At 37.2% G+C, this 24,692-nt stretch overlaps 1 protein-coding gene across 4 annotated transcripts in view; it reads left to right on the top strand.

The window, feature by feature from the left end:
• The window catches only part of BRD10 (bromodomain containing 10), a 140,627-nt gene extending 122,143 nt beyond the window's left edge, over nucleotides 1-18,484 (top strand). For 3 of the 4 annotated variants that reach the window (XM_037036344.1, XM_037036343.1, XM_037036341.1), the window contains 2 exons: nucleotides 12,456-12,643; nucleotides 14,207-18,484. In XM_037036344.1, the coding sequence (XP_036892239.1) occupies nucleotides 12,456-12,643; nucleotides 14,207-17,829 (3,811 nt within the window). In that variant the 3' untranslated portion in view covers nucleotides 17,830-18,484. The remainder of the gene's footprint in view (nucleotides 1-12,455; nucleotides 12,644-14,206) is intronic. The other variant, XM_037036342.1, reaches the window with a different exon arrangement.
• Nucleotides 18,485-24,692: the final 6,208 nt, after the last annotated feature.

Here is a 24,692-nt window from a genome sequence, read left to right as displayed (position 1 = left end):
TAAAAACAAACATATACTCAGTGGAACAATACAGAGAGCTGGGAAATAAAACACATGCCTATATGGTCAATTAATACTTGACAAAGGAAGCAAGAATAGAATAATGGGGTAAAGTCAGTCTGTTCAATAAATGGTATTGGAAAAGTTGGCTAGGTACATGCAAAAGAGTGAAACAAGACTATCTCTTACACCATATCCAAGCACAAACTCAGAATGGATTAAAGACTTAAATGTAGGACTTGAAATCATGAAACTCCTAGAAGAAAACATAGGCAGTAAATCTCTGACATTTCTCTTAGCAATATTTTTCCTGTGCAAGGGAAACAAAAGAAAAAATAAACAAATGGGACTATTTCAAAGTAAAAATGTTTAGCACAGCAAAGGAAACCATCAACAAAACAAAAAGACATTCTACCAAATGAAAGAAGATATCCGCCAAAGACACATCCAATAAGGGTTAATGTCCAGAATGTATAAAGAATTGAACACACACACACACACACACACACACACAAAGAAATCAATCAAATTTAAAAATGGGGAAAGGATCCAAGTAGTCATTTCTTTAAAGAGGACAGACAGATGACCATTAGACGTGAAAAGATGTTCAATGTCTGTAATTATCAGAGACGTGCAAATTAAAACCACACTAAGACATCACCCCACACCTGTCAGAATGGCTAGCATCAACAAATCAACAAACAACTGTGTTGGCAAGAATGTGGAGAAAAGGGAACCCTCATGCACAATTGGTAGAAATGTAGAATGGTGCAGCCACTGTGGTAACTTAAAAAATTAAAAATAATACTGCCTTATTGCCCACTAATTTTACTTCTTAGTACACATGGTCTGTCCATAAAGTATCCAGCCATGTACTATGAAAAAAAGAGACATTTATTAAAGAAGATACAAGAAACATTGTACACAGGACAATGATGCCTCAGTCCCCTTCAAAGTAGGCACCCTGGGACCTCACACAGTTCTCACAATAGCAATCTACTGTCCTGTTATATTTTCTTGAGTCTCATTGGTGATCTGAAATCTCTTTCCTCTAAGTCACAGGCACCAAATCTGGGATGTAGGAGGCGCTGAGTCACTGGATAATTTGATGTTTCACTAAAACATTCTGCACGGGATGTGATACATAAGAGGGTATATTGTGATGAAACTGCCAACCCCCAGTTGCCCGTAGCTTTGGCTTTCTGAATCATTCAAACAGTTCCCATGGAGGAATGTTCAAGTTTCATGCAGAATTTCATGGATATTCATTGCTCTATTCACTAAGTCATTTTGAATATGACAGCCACACAGTACTCATGCTCATTCAGTGAAATCTAACCGCCCCCACTGACTAGTACAATGAAGTCATCATTATTCATTCATGCACATTCCAGTCCACTCTCCTTGGCTCCCAGGTTACATGGAATTGAAAGACAATTCCCAACCTATGTTCATTGAAGTATTATTTACAATAGCACATTAATGGAAGCAACCCAGGTGCCCATTAATAGAAGAGTGGATAAAAAAAGCAACGGGACTTTGGCCCAGATGGAGGCATAGGTAGGTACATTTTGTGTCATCACTCAGTGACAGGAAGGACAACAAAATATTTAGAAACAAAAAATAATCAAAACTGCCAGTAATTGGACCTTTGTGGAAGTCCAGCAAATAGAGAGTTAAAGAAGAAATATTCATCTAGACCGGTAGGAGTGGCAGAGATGGGCAAGGCTGTAGCTGGTGGACTGGGAGGTTCTATATTTGCATGCAGCTAAACCAGAAAGAACAACTGGGAAGCAAGACAGACTGGACAACCCAGGGTTCCAGCATGGGGAAATAAAGCCTCAATACCTCTGACTGAAAAACCTGTAGGGGTTTCGTGGGAAGGAGATTCTCAGCCTCCCAGGAGAGTTTGTTGGAGAGACCCACTGGGTCATAAAATGTACACAAACTCATTCACCCAGGAATCATTCCCAGGACTGCCCAATTTGCTTGTCAGTAACGGAGAAAGTGACTGAAAGCCTGACAAGAGCTCACCAAGTGGCATTGTTCCCTCTCAGATTCCTCCCTTACATAAGGCATCATAGCACAATCACGCGGGTTGCCCTGCCCTGACAAATACCTAAGGCTCTGCCCCTTACTCTACAACAGGCAGACTGAGATAAAAAAAAAAATATGGCCAAATGAAAGAACAGATAAAAACTCCAAAAATAGAAATAAGCTATGAAGAGATAGCCAACCGATCAGATGCAGAGTTCAAAACACTGGTATTCAGGATGCTCACAGAAATGGTTGGATATGGTTGCAAAATAGAGGAAGGTAAAGACTATGCAAAGTGAAAGAAAAGTATACAGTGAACCAACACTGCAATGAAGGAAACCAGGGCTCCAATCAACAATTTGGAACAGAAGGAAGAAATAAACATTCAGCCAGAACAGAATGAAGAAATAAGAATTCAAAATATGAGGAGAGGCTTAGGAACCTCCAGGGACAACTTTAAATGGTCCAACATATGAATCATAGGGATGCCAGAAGGAGAAGAGGAAGAGAAGAAATTGAAAACTTATTTGAAAACAATGAATTTTCCTAATCTGGCAAAGGGAATAGACTTCCAGGAAGTCCAGGAAGTTCAGAGAGTTCCAAAGAAGTTGCACCCAAGGAAGCACACACCAAGGCACGTAATAATTACATTACCCAAGATGAAAGATGAGAGAATCTTAAAAGCAGCAAGAGAAAAGGAGAGAATTACCTACAAAAGACTTCCCATAAGACTATCAGCTGATTTCTCAAGAGAAACCTTGCAGGCAAGAAGGGGCTAGAAAGAAGTATTCACAGTCATGAAAGGCAATGACCTACATCCAACATTACCAGCAAAGCTATTATGTAGAATGGAAGGGCAGATAAAGTGTTTCCCAGATAAGGTCAAGTTAAAGGTGTTCTTCATCACCAGTCCCTTATTAATATGAAATGTTAAAGAGACTTATCTGAGAAAAAGAAGAAGATCAAAAACTGTGAACAGTAAAGTGACGACAAACACAATTATCAACAATTGAACCTAAAAAACAAAACAGAGTCACAACTTCGGCCAAGATGGAGGTGTAGGCAGAAATACTGTACCTCTTTGCACAACCAAGTTTAAGGACAACAAAGATTTAGAAACCAAAACAGACAGAAAATTGAACTGTACCAAAGTCCAACAACAACGAACCATTCATCCAGTCTTTTAAAAGGGGTAGAGTTGGCGGTCGGTGGAGAGGGGTTGCGGCAGGAAAAAGTGGCTGGAAGGACCCAGGCATGCAGGCAGCATTTGGCAGATCCCAGGCATGGGGTGGCAATGGCAGACTCAGTGAGGGTGCAAGGCAGCTGGCTGACCACAGTCACACATTCACATGCAGATAAACCAGGCAAAGGAACGAGCAGTGAGACAGACCATGCAACCTAGGGCTCCAGTGATGGGAATTAAAGCCTAAAAGCACTGATTGGAAAAACTTTCAGGGGTTGAGGTGCCGGGAGAGGCTCCCAGCCTCATGGGAGAATTCGTTGGAGAGACTCACAGGGTCCTAGAACATACACAAGCCCACACACCCAGAAACCAGCACTAGAAGGGCCCAATTTGCTTGTGGGAAGCAGCAGAGGGGACCAAAATCCAAGAGAGAGCAGAACAAAAACCATTGCTCCCTCTCTGACCCTGCCCTCACATACAGCATCACAACCCAACACCGTGGTTTGCCCTGCCCTGGTGAACACCTAAGGCTCCATCCCTCAAACATAACAGGTGCAACCTAACCAAAACATTATGGCTCAAGCAGAAAAACGTTCAAAGTCCCAGAGCCAATACTTTTAAGCAATCAAGAGATAGCCAGCTTATCAGATGCACAGTTCTAAACACTGGTGATCAGGATGCTCACAGAATTGGTTGATTTTAGCCACAAATTAGAGGAACATATGGAGGCTAAACTAATTGAAATTAAGGGAAATGCACAGGAAACCAATAGTGATGGAAAGGAAACTGGGACTCAAATCAAGGGAGTGGACCAGAAGGAAGAAAGAAACAACCAAACAGAAAAGAAGGAAGAAACAAGAATTCAAAAAAATGAAGAGAGGCTTAGGAACCTCCAGGACATCTTTAAACGTTCCAGCATCCAAATTATAGGGGTACCAGAAGGGGAAAAGAAACAGCCACAAGTAGAAAACTTATTTGAACAAATAATAAAGGAGAACTTCCCAAGTCTGGCAAAGGAAATAGACTTTCAGGAAGTCCAGGAAGCTCAGAGAGTGCCAAAGAAGTTGGACCCAAGAAGGAACACACCAAGGCACATCATAATTACATTAGCCAAGATTAAAATGAAGGAGAGAATCCTAGAAGCAGCAAGAGATAAGGGGACAGCCACCTACAAAGGAGTGCCCATCAGACTGTCAGCTGATTTCTCCAAAGAGACCTTACAGGCAAGAAGGGGCTGGAAAGAAGTATTCCAAGTCATGAAATCCAAAGACCTACATCCAAGATTGCTGTATCCAGCAAAGCTTTCATTTAGAATGGAAGGGCAGATAAAGTGCTTCTCAGATAAGGTCAAGTTCAAGGAGTTAGTTCATCATCACCAAGCTCTTACTATATGAAATGGTAAAGGGACTTATTTAAGCAAAAGAAGATAAAAAATATGAACAGTGAAAGGACAGCAAATTCACACTTACTAACAACCACACGTAAAACATAAGCAAACTAAGTGGACAGCTAGATCAGGAGCGGAACCATAGAAATGGAGGCCACAAGGAGGGTTAGCGACAGGGGAATGGGAGGAGGAGAAGGGGGGAGAAGGTACAGAGAATAAGTGCATGGACGATAGGTAAAAAATAGACCAGTGGGGGAGCAAGAATAGTATGAAAAATGTAGAATCTAAAGAACTTGTGACACATGTACATGAACTAAAGGGGGGAATGGGGGAGTGGGTGTGTAGGGTTGGGGGAATGAAGGGGGGAAATGGGACAACTGTAATGGCATAATCAATAAAATGTATTTAAAAAAACAAAAACTAACTAAGCAAACAACTAGAACAGGAACAAATTCCCAGAAATAGAGATTGCATGAAGGATTATCAGTGTGAAGTGGGAGGGGGAGAATTGAGGAAAAGGTACAGGGCATAAGAAGCATAAATGGTAGGTAGAAAATAGATAGAGGGAGGTTACAAACGATACAGGAAATGGAGAAACCAAAGAACTTATGTGTAAGACCTACAGACATGAACTAAGGGGAGGGAACGCGGGTGGTAGGAGGGTGCAGGGAAGAGGCGAATAAAGGGGAGAAAAGATGGGACAACTTTAATGGCATAATTAATAAAATACGTTAAAAAAAGTTAAAAAGCAATGGTATATATATATATATATACACACACACACACACATACATACAGTGTACTAATACCTGTCCATAAAAAAATAAAAGATGAAATCTTACCATTTGTGACACCATAAATGGACCTACAAGGTATTATGCTAAGTAAAACAAGTCAGAGGACAGATATCATGTGATTTTACTTGTATGTGGAATATGGAGGACAAAATAAGCAAAATAGAAACAGACTCAGATACAGAATTTGGACTGGTGGTTACCAGAGGGGAAGGTTTTGGGGGGGGGCTGGGTGAAAAAGTTGAAGGGTCTAAGAAGTGGAAATCACAGAATAGTCATAGGGATGTAAAGCCGGATGTAAAGCATAGCATAGGAAATATAGTCAGTAATATTGTAATAACTATATATGGTACAAGATGGATACTTGAAATATCAGGGGGATCACTTTGTAAAGTATGATTGTCTTACCATTATGCTGTATACCTGAAACTAATACAAAATAATATTGAATGTAAACCGTAACTGAAAAAAAATTTTTTGAATATATTGGAACACTGAATATGAACTCTGTTTCCATGTATTTATGTCTTCTTTAATTTCTTTCTCTGGTAGTTTTTTGTTTTTGTTTTTTAGTTTTCATTGTTCAAATCTTTCACATACTTGATTAATTCTTAATTATTTTATTCTTTTTGATCTTACTGTAAATGGAATTGTATTAATTTCCTTTTCACATTGACCATTGTTTATCTATAAAAATGCAACTGATTCTTGTGTGTTGACTTAGTATCTTGCTACTTTGATCAATAAAAATTGTTTATCCTAACAATTTTTTGTAGACTGAGGATTTTTAAAATTTATTGTCATATAATCAATGAACAGAGATGATTTTACTTCTTCCCTTCCAATTTGGATGCCATTTGTTTCCTTTTCTTGCCTAATTGCTCTGGCTACATTTTCTAGTACTGTATGTCAAATAGAAGTAGCAAAAGCAAACATCCTTGCCTTGTTCCTATGCTTTGAGAGACAGCTTTCAGTCTTACCATTGAGTATGATGTTGGCTGTGAGGTTTTCATGTATGGCTTTTTTCACATTGAGGTAGTTTTCTTCTATTTCTTGTTTGTTGATTTTTTTTTTATCCTAAAAGGATGTTGACTTCTGTCAAATGCTATTTCTGCCACAATTGAGATGATCATGCATTTTTTCCCTTCCTTCTGTTAATGTGGTGCATTACATTAATCAGTTTTGAGTGTTGAGCCACCCTTGCATTTTAGGAATAAATTCCATTTGGTCATGTTGTATAATTCTTTTAATATGCTACTGAACTTGATTTGCTTATGTTTTCTTGAGAATTTTTGCATTAATGGTTATAAGAGGTAATAGTCTGGTTTTGTTTCCTTGTAGTATCTTTATTGGATTTGCCTTCGGGATAATGCTGGCCTCAAAGAATGAGTCAAGAAATGTTTCCTGCTTTTTAATTTTTTGGAAAAGTTTGATAAAGATTGGTGTTAGTTCTTCTTACATGTTTGGTAAAATTCACCAGCAAAGCTGTCAGGTCCATGGCTTTTCTTTGTCAGGATATTCTTTGATTTATTGATACAATCTCTGTACTAGTTATAGATCTATTTGGATTTTCTATTTCTTCATGACTTAGTTTGATGTTTCTAGGAATTTGTTCATTTCATCTAGGTTATCCAATTTATTGTCATACAATCATTCATAGTACTCTTAATAATCCTTGCAGAATTGCTACTAATGGCTCCACCTTCATTTCTGATTTTAGTAATTTGAGTCTTCTCTTTTTCTTCTTAGTCCACCTAGCTGAAGTTTTGTCAGTTTTGTCAACAAGTGACCTTTGTTGATCTTTCAAAGAACGAACTTTTGGTTTCATTGATTTTTCTCTATGGAGTTCATTTACTTAATCTTTATTATTTCTGTCCTGCTAGCTTTGGGTTTAGTTTAGGTGGTTGATTTGATATCTTTCTTGGTTTTTAATCTAAGAGTTTATAGCTTTAAAATTTCCCCTTAACACTGCTTTCATTGTGTTCCATAATTTCGATATGCTATGTTTTTATTGTTATTCATCTGTATATTACACTTTCCCTTTATGATTTCTTCTTTGATCTATTGGTTGTTTAATAGTGTGTTGTTTAATTTTCACAAAAGTGTAAATTTTGTAATAACTTTTTTATTGTTATTCAAGTACAGTTTTCTGTCTTATTTGCCACCCCTCCCCATGTAAATTTTCCAATATTCCTTTTGTTAATGATTTCTGGCTTCATCTGTGGCTTATATTCTAATGAAGGGAAAGGACAAACTCATATGGTAAGTGCTATGAAGAAAAGGCAGGGTTAGGGAAATAGGAAATGCCTCGTTTGGACAGATGATGATTGCTCTTTTACCAGAGTGTCAAAGAAATTCCCTGATAAGTTAATGTTTAAACAGAGATCTTAAGGAAATGAGGGAGAGAGCCTTGTAGAAAAAAAAGATGAAGAAGCCCTAAGGTTGAAAGCATGTTGGGCATTTAGAAGAACTTCAAAGGAGCAAGTGTAACTAGAATGAATGAGTGAGGAGGAAAGTGGTAAGAATCAAGAGTCAGAAAAGTAATGGGAAAGGTAGCCAGATCAAATAAGTCTTTAAGGACTTCATTTTTACTCTGAATTGAAAAGCCATTGGAGGATTTTAAGCAAAGGTAGGCCATGTGCTTTGAAACTTCGGTTTAAACTCATTGTGCCTGCTGTGTTAAGATTAGTAGAGGGACAAAGATGAAGGGAAATTAGTTACACAAGCAATAATCAGGGCAAAAAAAATGATAGTGGCTTAGACCAGGATAGTAGCAGTGCAGGTGGCAAGGAGTGGTTGAATTCTGGATATATCTTGAAGGTATATCTTGAAGGTAGGATTGGATATGGAGTGTCGGGGGTGAAAATGAGAGTAGAAAGATGATGACCAGTATTTTTGGTCTAAACTGGAATAGTGGAATTGCCATTACCTAAGATAGGGAAGACTAAGAGAGTAACAGGTTTGGAGCAGAAAGAAACGGGTTCAGAGTTTGGATTTTAACATGTTAAGTTTGATATGCTTTTTAGACATCTAATTGGAGTTACTGAATAGGCGGTTTAATATGTGTTCCCAGTCTAAAGGAGTAAGCCAGATTTAAATTTGGGATATATATTATATTTAAGCATGGGACTGGTGAAAGTCACCTAGTATATGAGCACAAATAAGAGATGCTGAGTCCTGTGGCATTCTAACATTTAGAGATGGCGGATATGAGTAGTACTCAGCAGAAGAGACTGAGAAGGGGAGTGTTAAGTAACATAGAAGGAAAACCAAGAGAGCATGGTGTCTTAGAAACCAGGTATAGAAAATGTCAGTGAGAACTGCTCATAGTGGATTGAGGAATATGAGGACTGAGGATTTATTATTGAATGTTGGCAACAGATCATTGATAACCTTGATAAGCTGTGTTGGTAGAGAAGTGGGTAAAAGTTAGGATTCTGTTGAAGAGAATTAGGGAAAAGGAATTAGAATTTTGCTATAAAGTTGAGCACAGAAATAGGGCAATACTTGGAGAAGGACAGGTTGGAGCCAAGAGAGGTGATGCTTTGTCTTTTATTTTTTTTAATGAGAGAAATAATATGGTTGTATACTGGTGGAAATTATCTAATACAGAGGCAAAAATGGACTCGGGCAAAGGAAGGGACATTTGGTAGAATGATATTCTTGAATAGGTGAGAGAGGATACTCAAATGGAGGAGTTAGCTTACATAAGACAGAAAATACAAGTATACATGAAGGTCTTCAGTTGCAGATAAGGTGTGAGTATGTGAATGTTTTTGTCTTGATTTTTCCATTTTCCCTGAAATAAGAAACAAAGTTAGTAGTTGAGACTGAGCAGAAGATTGAGAAGGAAGGAAATTATGTGTCCCAGCTAGATATTTATAAAAGAAAATTAATTTTACAGTTATTCTTTGGTAACCCATTCTAGTATCTTACAGTCCTTATCTGCTCTATAAAACCCATAAGCACTAATTTAAAACAAATAAATCAAGAGTAATAATTAACTAACATTTGTTGAGTATTTGTGCCACACACGCTATGAGGTAAGGACTGTTATTATCCCTATTGTACAAAAAAGTAAACAGATGCTTAGAAAGTTTAAGGTACTTGCCCAAAGTCTGAAAACTATTAAGTGACAGTAGTGAGACTTAAACTTCAATATGCAAAAATAAGAATTTATAGCAAAAATAAATTGGAGAATATGTGTTCAGATTATGTTTAAAAACAGATAAAAACTAAAGGTTAAAAGTTAGGGGTAGAATAGAAAAACTCAGTTGAAAGCAAAAGGAATAATAAAGGATCTCTAAAATAGCATATAATCATTTGAAAATATTTCCATTTTTCTAAAGTTTCATAGAAACATAACCATTATATTTTTATTTGAAAAGGATTTCTGGAAGATCATCTTTCTGCTTTGTTTCCCTATGCTTAATAAAGAATTGTTTCTAGTGAGACCCAAAGGTTTAGATATAATTATTCCCAGTATTAAATGATGGATTTGTTTGTTTGTTTGTTAATCCCTGTAGATAGATACTGCTTAGAATTTTTTAAAATATATTTTATTGATTATCCTATTACAGTTGTCCCATCTTTTTCTCCCCTTTATCCCCCTCCACCCTGCACCCCTCCCCTTTAATTCATGTCCATGGGTCATACATATAAGTTCTTTGGCTTCTCCTTTCTCATACTATTCTTAACCTCCCCCTGTTTATTTTGTGCCTACCATTCTTCTTATTTCCTGAACCTTGTCCCCCATTCTCCCCCACCCACTCCCCACTGATAACCCTCCATGTGATCTCCATTTCTGTGATTCTATCCCTGTTCTAGTTATTTGTGTAGTTTGTTTTTGTTTTGTTTTGTTTTTTAGGTTCAGTTGTTGATAGTTATGAGTTTCTTGCCACTTCACTGTTTAGTTTTTGATCTTCTTTTTCCTTAGATAAGTCCCTTTAACATTTCATATAATAAGGGACTGGTGATGATGAACTCCTTTAACTTGACCTTATCTGGGAAGCACTTTATCTGCCCTTCAATTCTAAATGATAGCTTTGCTGGATAGAGTAATCCTGATGTAGGTCATTACCTTTCGTGACTTCAAATACTTATTTTCAGCCCTTTCTTGCCTGTAAAGTTTCTTTTGAGAAATCAGCTGATAGTATTATGGGAACTTCTTTGTAGGTAACTTTCTCCTTTTCTCTTGCTGCTTTTAAGACTCTCTCCTTATGCCTTGGCTGATGTAACTGAGTGGGTAGAGGGCCAGCCTGTGAACCAATGGGTTGCCAGTTCGAATCCCAGTCAAGGCACCTGCCTGGGTTGCGGGCCAGGTCCCCACTGGTGGTTGCACAAGAGGGAACCACACACTGATATTTCTCTCATTTTCTTTCTCTCTTCCTTCCCCTCTCTCTAAAAATAAATCAATAAAATATTTTAAAAAATAGATTCTTTCCTTATCTTTAATATTGGGTAATTTAGTTATGAGGTGTCTTAGTGTTTTCCTCCTTTGGTCCAACTTCTTTGGGACTCTCTGGGCTTCCTGGACTTGCATGTCTATTTCCTTCACCAGACTGGGGAAGTTTTCCTTCATTATTTTTTCAAATCCATTTTCAATTTCTTGCTCTTTCTCCTCTTCTTCTGGCACCCCAATGATTTGGATGCTGGAACTTTTAAAGTTGTCCCAGAGGTTCCTAAGCCTCTCCTCATATTTTGAATTCTTGTTTTTTCATTTATTCTGTTGTGGTTAAATGTTTATTTCCTATTTCTGTTTCAAATGGCTGGCTTAAGTCACAGTTTCCTTCTTTGCACTGTCAGGTTTCTGTATTTTTTTCTTTATTTCACTTTGTTTAATTTACATTTCTTTCTTTATTTTGTGTGTGTATTCAGTCATTTCTGTGAGCATCCTGATTACCAGTGTTTTGAGCTCTGCTTCTGATAACTGGCTAACTCCTCATCACTTAGTTCTTTTTCTGGAGTTTTGATCTGTTCTTTCATCTGGACCATATTTCTTTGTCTTAGCACACCTGTTATGTTTTAAGAGGCAGAGCCTTAGGTATTCACCAGGGTAGGAGTCACTGTGGCACTGTACTTGAGGCAGGAGTCAGAGAGGAAACAGTGCCACTTGCTTGGCTCTCAGCCTACTTTCTGTCACTTTCCCTACTACCCACAAGCAAATTGGACCCTTCTGGTGCTGATTTCCAGGTTAATGGGTTTGTGTAAGTTATAGGACCCCATGGGCCCCTCCAATAGTTTCCTGCGACACCAGGATTTTCTCCTGCCCCTGCAACCACCACAGATTTTTACAGCCAGAGGTTGTGAGGCTTAATTTCCCAGTACTAGAACCCTGGGTTGCGCAGTCTGTCTCACTCCCCAATTGCTCTCCCAATTTATCTTCATGGGAATGTGGGACTGTTTGGCCCGCCCCCCACCGTCTTGCCACACATCATGTCTGCCCCAGCTGCCCATCTCCACCCCTTCTACCAGTCTGGATGAATGTCTCTTCTTTAACTCCTTGGTTGTCAGATTTCCATACAGTTCGATTTTCTGGCAGTTCTGTTTGTTTTTTGTTTTTAAGTTGGTTGTTGTTCTTCTTTTGGTTGTGGGAGGAAGCAAAGAGTATCTACCTACACCTCCATCTTGACCTAAAGTCCTAGAATTTCTTGGTTTAATTTTTTAAATGACTTTTTAAACTATATAATCAGTAATTTTAAGACTATCTAAAATCTATTTTTATCAATATACTTTGAAAAAAATACTTGTTTCTCAGTTACTAGGTCTGACAGCAGCATTTAGGAAGTAAAATAAATGATATGTTCAAATACTTTATTCTGAAATTGCAGATACAATCTTTTCAATTTCTAATGCCTACACCCTGGGTTTTGTCTTCTTGAACAATAATCTTTGGCAAGACTGAACTAAGCGTCTTAGACACACTTAAAATTAAAGCATAGTTTTTTGTGACTTAAGTTAAAATATTCTAATTATAGTTTAAAATGTTAAATGTTTCATTTCCAGGAGTTTAATACACATACTTTTTTTTGTTGTGTCGGACATTGTATTTCAGGAGTCGCCTAAAGAAAGACTATGATGACTTCAGAAGACAGCCTGATCATGATAAATTTACTAGAGAACTGTGGACTACTGAAGAAGGTGAGGGAGATCCTGGAAAAGAATCTCCTAAAGTAGAAATCAGTAAATCTTTAGACTCAACAGAACCTCCAGATATCCTGGAGAAAGATCACTTTGATTCAGGTAGGCATTTAAACTTTTTTTAAAATCAATACTAGAAGCACAGGGAAGTTTCAGTATATTTTATGGAGATAAAATAACCTGGTTAGTGCCCTGGCTGGTGTAGCTCAGTAGATTGAGTGCGGGCCTGTGAACTAAACAACCACGCTTCAATTCCCAGTCAGGGCACATGCCTGGGTTGTGAGCCAGTTCCCCATGGGGTATGCACCAGAGGCAACCATACATTGATGTTTCTCTCCCTCTCACCTTCCCTTCTCCTCTAAAAATAAATAAATAAAATCTTTAAAATAATAGCCTGGTTAGTGAAGTATATTGATTGGGGAAAGCTGATGTTTTAAAAAGTGTACTATGTCCTTCTAAAATGTTGCTTGAAATCATTATTATTTCTAGGAGTTTCTGGAGCCAGTGTCTGTCTCCAAACTATAGGTATGTCATTGCTCATTACAAACCACACATCCTTGGTCTACAATTGCTTTGAAATAGGTTCATCCTCTTCTTTTTTTAATTTTTATTTTTCAAGATTGCATTTATTTTTAGAGAGGGGAAGGTGGGGAGAAAGAGAAGGAGAGAAAAGTCAATGTGTGGTTACCTCTCACATGCCCTCTATTGGAGACCTGGCCAGCAACCCAGGCATGTCCTCTGGGCTGGGAATCAAACCAGCGACCCTTTGGTTCACAGCCCAGCACTCAGTCCACTGAGCCACACCAGCCAGGGCCCCTCTCCTTACTATCACTGTTTTTCAAGCACTATTTGTGATGTTTGCCTTAAATGGAATTTGACAAGTCCCTAATACTGTGAAAGTTTTTTTATGTGGAATGATCAAAGTTGACAGCCTAATGAGACCTGAGTGGTCACATCATTCTAATAAGGGGGCTGTGTTAGATTATCTATAATTTATTCAGTTCATCAGATCATATTATTCTATAAGTCTAATTAAATAATTTTCTTTAGTTATAAAAGAGGGTTAGAATTAAAATTTGTGGTTGGAAATGAATTAACCTGTTGTTTTTTAACCTGTTGTTTTTGGTAAATTGAAAAAGAGTAACTTCTTATCAATCCAGTTTGACCAGATATAAATATAAATTTTTTACTATAGGGACAATTAAAAACCCGTAAAAGCTCTACACTTCTCATCTTTTAGAATGTTTAAAAATAGAATAAAATGAAAAACCATCTCTCTTTGATATCAAGATTCCCCTATGAAGAAGAGAATGGGACTAGATTTGTTTTCAGAATCTAAATTCTGAGCCATAATTGCTGGCTTGAATTCTTTAAAATATGTAAAATTTCCTTTTGTACTTATATGGTCAGCAGAATTAGCAGAATTTTATCAAATATAATTTTTTCATTAATAATAGGCTATTCTTGAAAATGTTTATCATATAAAGATTACCATGTCAAAGGTCACATTACCTTAACTCCATCAGTGGTGCTGAGACTTTTGAATCACCCTATATATTTCTTAATAAATTTTCAGCTCAGAAGTTGACTTTCTTTTTCTAATTGGTTTTATTACTATTCACTTGCTGCTTATGTTAACAAAACTGCTCATTTTATCATTTTCAGCTGATATGAAATTGTCAGAAATAGATTTTCCTATGGCCAGAAGCAAGTTGTTGAAAAAGGAATTCCCTTCTAAAGATGTACTGAGGACACTGCCTAAAACACTTAAGCGACAGTTTAAACAAACTGGTCATCTGGATGATAGCACAAAAGAGCTTTCGCCAAGGAAGAAAGCAAAATTAAGCACAAATGAGACAACAGTTGAGAATGCAGAAGATATGCAGATTGACTGTTTGGATGAACCAAACCACACAGAGCCACTGTTTCCAGAGTCATTCGCCTCAGTGGATTCAACACCAGTGTCTACTCTCCAGAAAGGGACCAAACCTATTCAGGCCTTGCTTGCAAAGAATATTGGGAACAAAGTGACCTTAACAAATCAACTGCCCCCCTCCACAGGCAGAAGTGCTTCTTCTGTGGAAAAATCAGTTATATCTCCTCTAGAAGCGAGCCCCATAAAGCCAGCATTGACCTGCCACACCAGTAAAAAAGGTCCTTTACAGATGGTATACAAAATGCCCTGTGGCCAGTGGTTGCCCATAGACCTTCATAACAGCTCTGTAAAGATTCAGATGCAACCTGTGCTAGATCCTAAAACAGGAGAAAAAATCATGCAGCAGGTTCTCATTTTGCCTAAGAATTTTGTAATTCAGCACAAGGAAGGGAGAGCAGTTGCAAAAGAAATACCACCACTTCAACAAAAAGGTACAGAGCAACATTTATCTTTCCAACAGACAGCAAATGTGAACTCTTCTTCAGCATCAGTTCTTGTGAAGTCAACAGGAACTGTTTCTTCTACCCATGTACCTAATGCAGTTTTCAACAAGACAATTACATCTTTGTCAAATGTAAGTAATGCTAGACCACAGCCTTTGTCGCCTGTAACCTCCATAAGTAATTTATTGACACCACCAGTTAAGAATAGCCAGAGCGAGGCAGGAAAAGTCAAGAATGCAGTCTCAGCAGCCACGTTCCCCCAGCCCATTGCTTCACCCACAGTTTCAACAGTTCAGCCTCTGTTATCAGCAACAACACTAAGTGGATCTGTAAATCCCAGTAGCTCCCTTAACTGTTTTGCACAACAAACTGCTGATTCTTCTGAAGCAAAGCAAGAACTGAAGACTGTGTGTATAAGGGATTCACAGTCAATTCTTGTTAGGACACGAGGTGGGAACACTGGAGTTGTAAAAGTACAGACAAATTCAGAACAAAATTCACCTAACAGTTTATCTTCAAATTCAGTTTTCACTTTTTCTCCTCAGCTTCAGGCATTTCTGGTGCCAAAACCAACAACTTCATCATCCTCTGCATTTCCACCAGTAGCTGGAATGACAAGTACATCTAGTCTCCCACCTTTTGGCCAAACACCAACTTCTGTTTCCATTCCAGCTGGCTTTAATTCATCTATGGGGAAAAATCTCAAACTTGCATTAGGCCAACCTTGTGGTAATTTGGGCCACATGATAGATAAGACTTCACACATGCCCTCTTCTCCCTTAAAGCCCCCTGTTTCCTCTGGTACTCTGCTACCATCAACAGCAAATAGTTCAGTAAGTGTAATTGGCCTGTCAACAGGAAATTTTGGACAAACCAATGCAAATGTTACTCATACTTCCACTAAACAGCAACAAGTAGATTATATCACCAAAAGTTTCCCTGTTACAAGATCAGAAGCAACAACAGCAACAAATGGAGATGTAATCAGTGGGACTGCAGTTCAGAAAGTTATGCTGGTGTCAGCTCCATCTGTTCTTTCTTCTGGCAGCGGAACTGCAATTAATGTGACACCTGCACCAACACCTACAGGTGTTCCTGGGCAGAAATTAGTTTTTATTAATGCTCCAATTTCCAGTGGCACTTCAACTATTGTGGCAGAACCATTAAAACAAACTCTTCCTCCCTCCTTGAATAAAACGTATGTTAAGACTCCAGAGCAGCCCCAAATAGTACTTATTCCGTCTACAGTGGGAGCACCAATAAAAATAAATTCATCACCAACTGTGTCTCAGATAAGAGATGTGAAAATTGGACTAAACATAGGGCAAGCAATTGTAAATACTTCAGGCAGTGTGTCAGCTATACCATCAATTAACATATTGCAAAATGTAACCCCAAAAGGAGAAGAAAAAAATACCAAGGGCTTTGTTTTGCCAGTGTCAACAAGTGGTAATTCAATTCCAGTAAGCTCAAATTTTGTGAGTCAAAATATTACTCCTGTTAATGAATCAGTGGTTTCTACGGCAAGAACAGTAAACATGTTTTCAGTAACAGGAGCAAATGTATCTTTAGGTTCTCTTTCAGTGACCTCAACCTCTGCTTCAGTTGGGACACGGCCTCCTGTTTTAGTCAGTGGAAATGATACCTCTTCAAGAATTATGCCTATTTTGTCAAATAGACTTTGCACATCAAATCTCGGAAACACTGTGGCTATATCAACTGTGAAAACAGGACATCTTGCATCGTCTCTTCTGATTTCAACTACACAACCAACAGTGTCTCCTAAATGTTTGACATCAGCTTTGCAAATTCCTGTTAACGTTGCCTTGCCTACCCCTGTGACTGTATCCCCTAAAATAATCAACACAGTTCCACAAGGGGCAACAGTATCAGGAGCCACACGTTCTGTATCTCTTTCTAAAAGACAATCTCGGACTTCTGTCCAGTTTCAGTCACCAGGGATTTCAGCTACAGTGCCAACAAATATAAACACAAATAAACCTCAAATTGAATTGCCATCCCTTTCACCAAGTCCAGGTAAAATAATTAATATTCCCAATTTTGCTTCTCTGCCAAACCAGCAAATGTCCCCTGCTTTAGTAAAATCAACCTCCAGTTACAGTTCTACTCCAGGTGGCTCTACTGTTCATACTGCTGCAGTACCATCAAATGTAACTAATGTGGTGGGGGGTCAGTTCAGTGAACCTTATATTCAGCAAAAAATAGTCATCAATACCAGTACACCTTTGGCACCTGGTACTCAGATCATGATTAATGGAACCCGGTTTATTGTTCCACCACAAGGTCTTGGAGCTGGCAGCCATGTTCTCCTTATATCCACTAATCCAAAACATGGACCTCCCTTAGTTCTTAACACTGGCCAAGGCATTCAGCCTACCCCAGTGGATAATCCTGCCCAGAAGATCACACTAGTATCAAATAATTCTTTAAGTGGGCAACCTGTAAAACAGTCCTTAAGAACCTCTACAAAAATTGTAAACTCTCTTGGGAATGCAAGTTCTCTACCCCCAGTACATACAACATCACAAATCATAAACACAACTGCTAAAGTTTCTGTTCCACCTCCTGTGCCAACGGTATCATCGACTTCGGTCATTAAGTCTCCTCCAGGTACTCTTTCAGCCAAGACATCTTTGGTTTCTGCCGTTTGCTCTAGTAATCCTCCACTGCCAAGTAGCACTTCAGTATTTCATTTGGACACCTCAGTCAAAAAGTTGTTGGTTAGCCCTGAAGGGGCCATTTTGAATACCATAAGTGCTCCAGCATCTAAGGTTTCTTCACTCTCTTCCTCTCTCTCTCAAATTGTATCTGCCAGTCGAAATCCTGCCTCTGTCTTCCCAGCTTTTCAGTCATCTGGCTTAGAGAAGCCTGACACAGCTGCATCTTGAATTTAAACTAAACGAGCCAGTTTTTAAATAATGGGGCATTGTTTTGACTCCCATATAAATTTTAACTTGATTATACTGTTAAAAACATCCTATACATAGTTGAGCGTGTGTGTGTTTTAATGTATCTTTTCATTAGCTTGCAACAAGGCTTTGTTTTCTTGGGGAGGGAAAAATCTGTTCCATTTCACTCGTTGATGTATGTTTTCTGAGGTTTGTTTAAAGTAGGCAGACTTTACCTGTCTGTATAACAAATTGAACAAAGTCAAGTTTGACTAGTTTGGAGTAAGCTAGCCTTTTGCACACTTGCATTTCTTGTTTCAAGACATGTTTCTTCTTGAATTTGAACTTTGCAATGTGTACCTACAATATGGTATTCCGTGTCATTAGTGAAACTTATTTTTGTTTCTGTAAAATATATATATATATTTATGCATTGTGAAAATGCAGTCCATGGTGTAAAATTGTACATATTCCTAAATCCCTAATAACCTGTACTAAACTATATGTACAAAGAACTATGCTGTCTTATTTATGTTTTGTTTACATAATGTATAGTTTTTTAAGTATTTTAGTAATTTTGGACCAGTGAACTGTTAGCAACAATGCAGAAGAATCTGCATGTAATAAACTGAGTTGCTGTATTTGTTTCTTTGAATACCATTTTTAAAGTGTGTTCTTGTTCTGTTGAAAGAATATATGATATAAAATGAAGGTAGTCCTTTAAAAAAAGAAATTAAGGCTGGGAAATTTGAATTAATAATAGCTACCATTTGTACAAGGCTTTACAGTTTACAAACTGCTTTCATATCTCGTTTGATTTTTATAGTACTCTTGAGAGAGTAAGTGATATGTCTAAGGTCACCCATCTAGTGGGCGATAGAGCCGGTATTTGAACATGATGCTTTAAATTCTTTTTCCATGATTTTACATTACTTCTGATACAAAATTTTACTCAAGATTTCATTTTAACTTTTTTTCTCCACCACATTCTACATTAACCAAAATAAGTAATTTTTCAGGCCCATGTATATGCTCTGTTTATACACCCCAGATATGTTTTATGAACCTTTTTATTTTTAAATAATTTTAGATTTAGAGGAAGTTGCAATGAGAGTGGTCCCTTTACCCTGGTTTACCCTGATATTTTTATTTTTATATTGAGGTGTTCATGGTGATTGATTTTCCAATGTGATATTTAAAAACATAAATTTTTTAGTTTAGAATAATGAATATGGACATTCAATTATTTATAAGTACTCAGCTTTTTTTGTTTTTATCAATTACAGAGCAGTTACTTAAATTCCATTATAAAGCAATTTTTATCTGTCAGCCTATACTCAGGTTTTGACATTGTGGTATTTCAGAATATGCCTCATTTTAAATAAAAGATAGATTTTATACTTATGGAATCTTTATATCATCTTATTTGGGACATTGTATGTTCATTCACATTCCATTTATAATATTGTTAAACCACATCACAAGGAGTTATAGTCTGGGGCTGAAAATGGTAGGGGGAAGACTAGGCCTAAAGACTTGCTTAGAAACTACACTGAAATTTATCAAAGTGGAGAAGGCAGTCAGAGTATTCCTGGAAAGTTGCTAAAGGCTCTCAAAAACCTATATTTATGCTCCAGGAGAGTACCTTTACCAATCATGTCTGTTTCCTACCTGTAGTCACCCTTCATCAGTTTAGAGAGACCATGGGTTTCAGGCAGAGGTGGGTGATGTTGAAATGCATTACATTGTATGTAGCTGGTGCTCAGTAAGTGAAAATGTATTTATATATATAACTTTTAGAACAAAACAACTCAAAACTCTCCTTCATCTGAAAAGAATTCTCTAAGCCACTTTCAGAAACTAACTGAATTACCTGTAGTCTAATTTTAATCCCAGTGAGGGACCTAAATTATTAACCACTAACTCTTTTCTAATTTCTAAATCCAACATTGGAATATGACCTTCAAAGCTCTGCGTGATCTGTTGAAACTTTAGAGTGAAGCTCTCCACTTCTCCTCGGGGCTTAAATTCTTCAGTCTTTTAAGTTCCTGCTTACCTCTCTAACTTTATTTCAACCTATTCTTGTTTTGGGTAAATTTTTTTTGGTTTGTCCTAGAAAGTTTGAGATATCGCAAGGTCTTCCCAGATGTTCTCTTTGACCCATTCATTACAAGTTCTCATTTCATCTTACGTAACAACTCCTTACCATACCCCAGCCAGCATTGTGATATTGCAGTTACAGATTGAGGTCAGAGATTGAAAAGGACAGATGGATCACTTCATCACAACTGTAATAAAATTATTTGTATGCAGTATTTGTTGTTCTTAAAAAGAGACCTTGTGCCCTGACTGGTATGTATGGCTCAGTTGGTTGGGCATCATCATGCAACACAAAAGATCACTGGTTCAGTTCCTGGCCAGGATACATGCCTGGGGTGCAGATTTGGTGCCCTGTGAGGGCGTGTACGAGGGGCAACAGATCGACCTTTCTCTCCCTTCTCCTCTCTCTAAAAGTAAATAAATCGTTTTTTAATGAATTTATTAAAAAGATCTCTTCAGGTGATCTTTATCATTGTCACCCCAGCGACTGGCACACAGTAGACCTTTGATATATATTTGTTCAGTGAATGAGAAATGTAGATAGCTCCTTAAATTATTTAAGGTCTTAAATTATTATTTTTAAAATAGTAATAGCTCCTTACATTATTATTATTTAAAATAATATCCATGTTTTACTAGAAATTTGACTCATTTAATGGCTGTGTATAATCAAAAGCCATATTTTCCTTTTGCCTCCAGTGTGGTAGGTCATGAGAATTTCTGGGATCTTAGCTAAAGAGCACAATGTCAGATTCCTCAGCTTTTTGTGTTCAGTGTTATCATTAATTATTCTTTAAAGGTCATCCATGTAAAGGAAGAAAAGTCAGCACAGTGCTACCTGAAAGTCTTCTTGGTACTAATGGGTATGTTTCCACACCTAATATAGAATTAGGCCATTTATATATTTACATTCAGTATCATTTAAATGCTAAGTTAAAACATGCTGAAATAATATCTCTCCTGATACTTCAACTCCTCTCTTTTCTCCCATTTCCTATGGTTTTTCTTACACAAAAGATAATTTTTGTGATAAGTTAAAAACTATAAAAATTTTTCTCTCTCTATATATATAAATGAAATACTAAGAGGCTGTTTAGATCCCTTCTTCCACTCCAGGCCTCCAATTTTATGGGTAAATTTAATAATTAATTGACTGACAATTATATGATTAAAGCAGTGCTGATTTTAATATGTATACGAAGATAAATGAAAATGTTTATTTAATCTAGTATATCATTGACTTACAGCAGAGAGAGAGTGAATTTAGAAATCTTTAATATTAAAAGCTCGAGAAGGTGGCAAGGTCCAAAAGTGATCTAAAAAATTTGATGGGGGTTTAGTTATCCAAAATTACTTTACTGTAACATAGAAATGATTTACAATTTGAGTCATTCTAGAAGTTGTTTTGCCATCACCTGATCTTGAAGCCTTATTGTTGCTGTAATATGTTGCCTGTCCCATGTATTTTTTTAATTCAACAACTGTTTACTATGCACAGGATGGTGCTTGATTCTTTCTCTTCCTCCCTTTCCTCCTTTCTTTTATAGTCATTCTTAATAAACAGGAAAGCTGAAGGTGATGACATAGTTCAGGTTCTTATAGCTTACTTGGAGACAAAATCTGAATGTGAGAAACTCCTATAGTTAAAACCAACGTGGAGAAGTGCTAGAGAATCAAAAGTATAGTCAAACCTCAGTACTCGTTGGCTTCAGAACTCGTCAAACCCTGTAGTAGTTGCATTTTGACTAGAAGAAATGTTTCAGCACTCGGCGCTTGCTAGAACTTGTATGAGTCAGGACACCACTCAGCAAGAGTAAAAGCTTCATTGTTCAGTACTCGTAGGTTTCAGCACTCATCGTGAGTTCCAGAACTAATTAACGAGTACTGAGGTACCAATGTTGTGTGTTTTTTGTATGTAATCTTCAATATCACTCTTAAATAATTTACCAATGTAAATTCATTCTACACATTTATTGAGAACCATATAATACAGAAGGTCTCTGAACAACATAGATAAGTAAAATCCTATTCCTGTCCTCAACACACACAGAAGAATATAACGAGTTAAAAGTAAATGTCAGAGGAATAAAAGAACTCAGAGATTAGCGGGAAGGTACTAAAGGTGGTTTTGTATAAGAGGCGACATTTGTGCTGGAATTAAAATATGTTTAGAACCAGGCCTACAAAGATTCAGTCTCAGAAATGCACAAGGAAGTTAACAATACTATATTGTATATTTTAAAGGTGCTAAGAGAGCAGATCTTAAAAGTTTTCATCACAAGAAAAAAATTGTGATGAATGATAACTTTTTATGGTAATTTCACAGTATGTTGAATTTGCATACACCTAAAACTAATACAATGGTATATCATTTACATCTCAATTAAAAAAAAAAGAGCAATTGAGTTTGAGTAGAATATTGTGGGTTAAGAGGACCAATGCTTAAAGAATAGGTTTGGGTGATTGAAGAGTGGAAAATATTCTGAAAGTAATTGGGGAGCTACTGCAGCTTATGAGCAAAGGTAATACATGTAAAATAAGGATAATTAAATTACCCTGCAGGATTGCTGTGAAGATTAGATGAGATAACTTACCTAAAACAATTGACACAGGGCCGCCTGCCACTTAATTGTAGCTACTATCATCCACCTGATGAGAGGCAGGGGGGCCAATGAGGAAGTTTCCAGGTGGGTCAAACAGAGTGGAAGTCCTGTTACCTGGCAGCAATGAGAGCAGTAAAGCAGTGAGAAAATAAAACTTCATCAAGCATAACCTCATTTTATTGTTCTTCACCGATGTTTTGGTGTATGTATACATAAATTGAAGGTGAGACCCTATACCAGCAAAAAGCTTGCTACTGTATTGCAGTGGTCTAGAACCAAACCCGCAGTATCTCGGAGGTGTGCTTGTATTCAGACTGAGAGGAATAAAGAAAAGGATTGTTTCAAAAGATTGTTTATTTTTGATTGCATAAAATTTACATTTAAACAGCAAAGAATGTCATGAACAAAGTGTTAATAATCCCCTAAGTCAAAGAATTCATTGCTAAACTAATAAAAATACTAATAGGTTTAGTTGAGGGTGTGGAGTTTTGTTCAGTGTTGGTTTTGGTGGAGTTCTTGTGTCATTGTTAATTAAAGTTTATTGTCAATATTAAGTTGCTTTTACAGATTTCTTCTGTTTATAGCCTATATAAATGGTCTTTACTGACTTAAATGTCTGTCCCTGATCATATAAAAATTCAATTATGGCTTAAGTAGTAGTGGGCCATTTAGTTCAATCGAAATACAATACTTACATGGATCTAATTCTAGAACATCTAGTGGAGTGGTCTAGAATTTTATTAAAACCATCTAAATCCTCAGAACACTGTCTTAGGAATTATGATTCAATCAAACTTCAATTTGAGCAAATACACAGCATCAAATAAGTAAAAACAGTTAAACTGAAAGAAGATTGATCTAAATATTATTTTTGAATGAGGAAACATCTTTCTGTGGATATTAGGGAGTTGACTGCTATAAACCTGAATCAAACCTGCAGGTGACTCAAATGCTTGAGTCCTCACAACTTAACCCCTCCTCTGGGAACCTCATGATTTAGGAAGTGACCTGACACTCCCTGGCCTCTGCCCAGGGCAGCATGTGGAACAGTGGGCGCCACTTGGGAAAAGCTGGAATTTAAACTTCAGCTAATTTTGTCTGTTGTGATTGATTATTTTCTTTTCTTGTCTCTGAGCTTTCCTCTCAGCCAGGCTGCCATCCAACTTTCTTGAGCTCTTTTCTCCTGGGAGACAATCCAGCCTTTCAGAAAGGAAGGGCTTCTATCCCACTTTTGCTCAAGGCCTTCTTGTAGGAGTCATACTTCTGATATATATAACTAATATTGTCATGCACTTTGGGAAGTTTCTTCTAAGTTTCTAAGCAGTGAGTTCTTTCTTCAATTGATTGATTATTCAGCAAATTTGCATTACATGTTCTTGATGTAGCCCAGTAAGCAGTATTTGAAATTTTGGTTGGTTTCTGAATCTCACTTTCAAACTATTTTCAGACTACAAAGACATTTGTTGAATTTAGAGACCATTCATTTGAACTGTGATTTGTCCATATAGATTTCTTCACTGAACTTTTTAAACGGTCCTTGATTTTCTCCTTCAAGCCTTTTTAAAGAAACATTTAATAGGATCAGTATATTCAAATTGACTTCTCATTAACAGTAGAGTAGTTCTCATTTTCTAAAATTTTTGATTTCTTTGATTTCTCTTTGATCTCAGTATATATCATGTATGATTACATACATACATGATAACTATCATGTATGTATATAATCTTTTCTAAAGAAAGCAGGCAGCCCTGGCTGGTGTGGCTCTGAGTGCCCACCTGAGAACCAAAGAATCATTGGTTTGATTCCCAGTCAGGGCACATGCCTGGGTTGCAAGCCAAGTCCCCAGTAGGGGGCGCATGAGAGGCAACCACACATTGATGTTTCTCTCCCATCATTCCCCTCTCTGTAGAAATAAATAAGTAAAAATATTTTTTAAAAATAAAGCAGGCAGACTTTTCATCAGTACTATTTCGGAGATTTTAATGGGTTCTCTTTATCATTTAAAGACTCTTGATTTGTGTTTACAAATTGTCAAGCATCTTTTTTCTGTTTATTTCCCACACTTTAACTTTTCCAGCTGCTTGTATGGCAGTTTTAGGCTTTCTTCAAAATGAGTGCTTTTATCCAAACCATCCATGATTTCAAATCCTTTGAATTTG

The sequence above is a fragment of the Sturnira hondurensis genome, unplaced genomic scaffold, assembly GCF_014824575.4.
Source record: "Sturnira hondurensis isolate 20B ecotype Veracruz unplaced genomic scaffold, ASM1482457v3 Scaffold0022824, whole genome shotgun sequence".
Taxonomy (NCBI): domain Eukaryota; kingdom Metazoa; phylum Chordata; class Mammalia; order Chiroptera; family Phyllostomidae; genus Sturnira; species Sturnira hondurensis.
The sequence above is the reverse complement of the archived record's forward strand: the minus strand, read 5'-3'. Positions and strand labels throughout refer to the sequence as shown.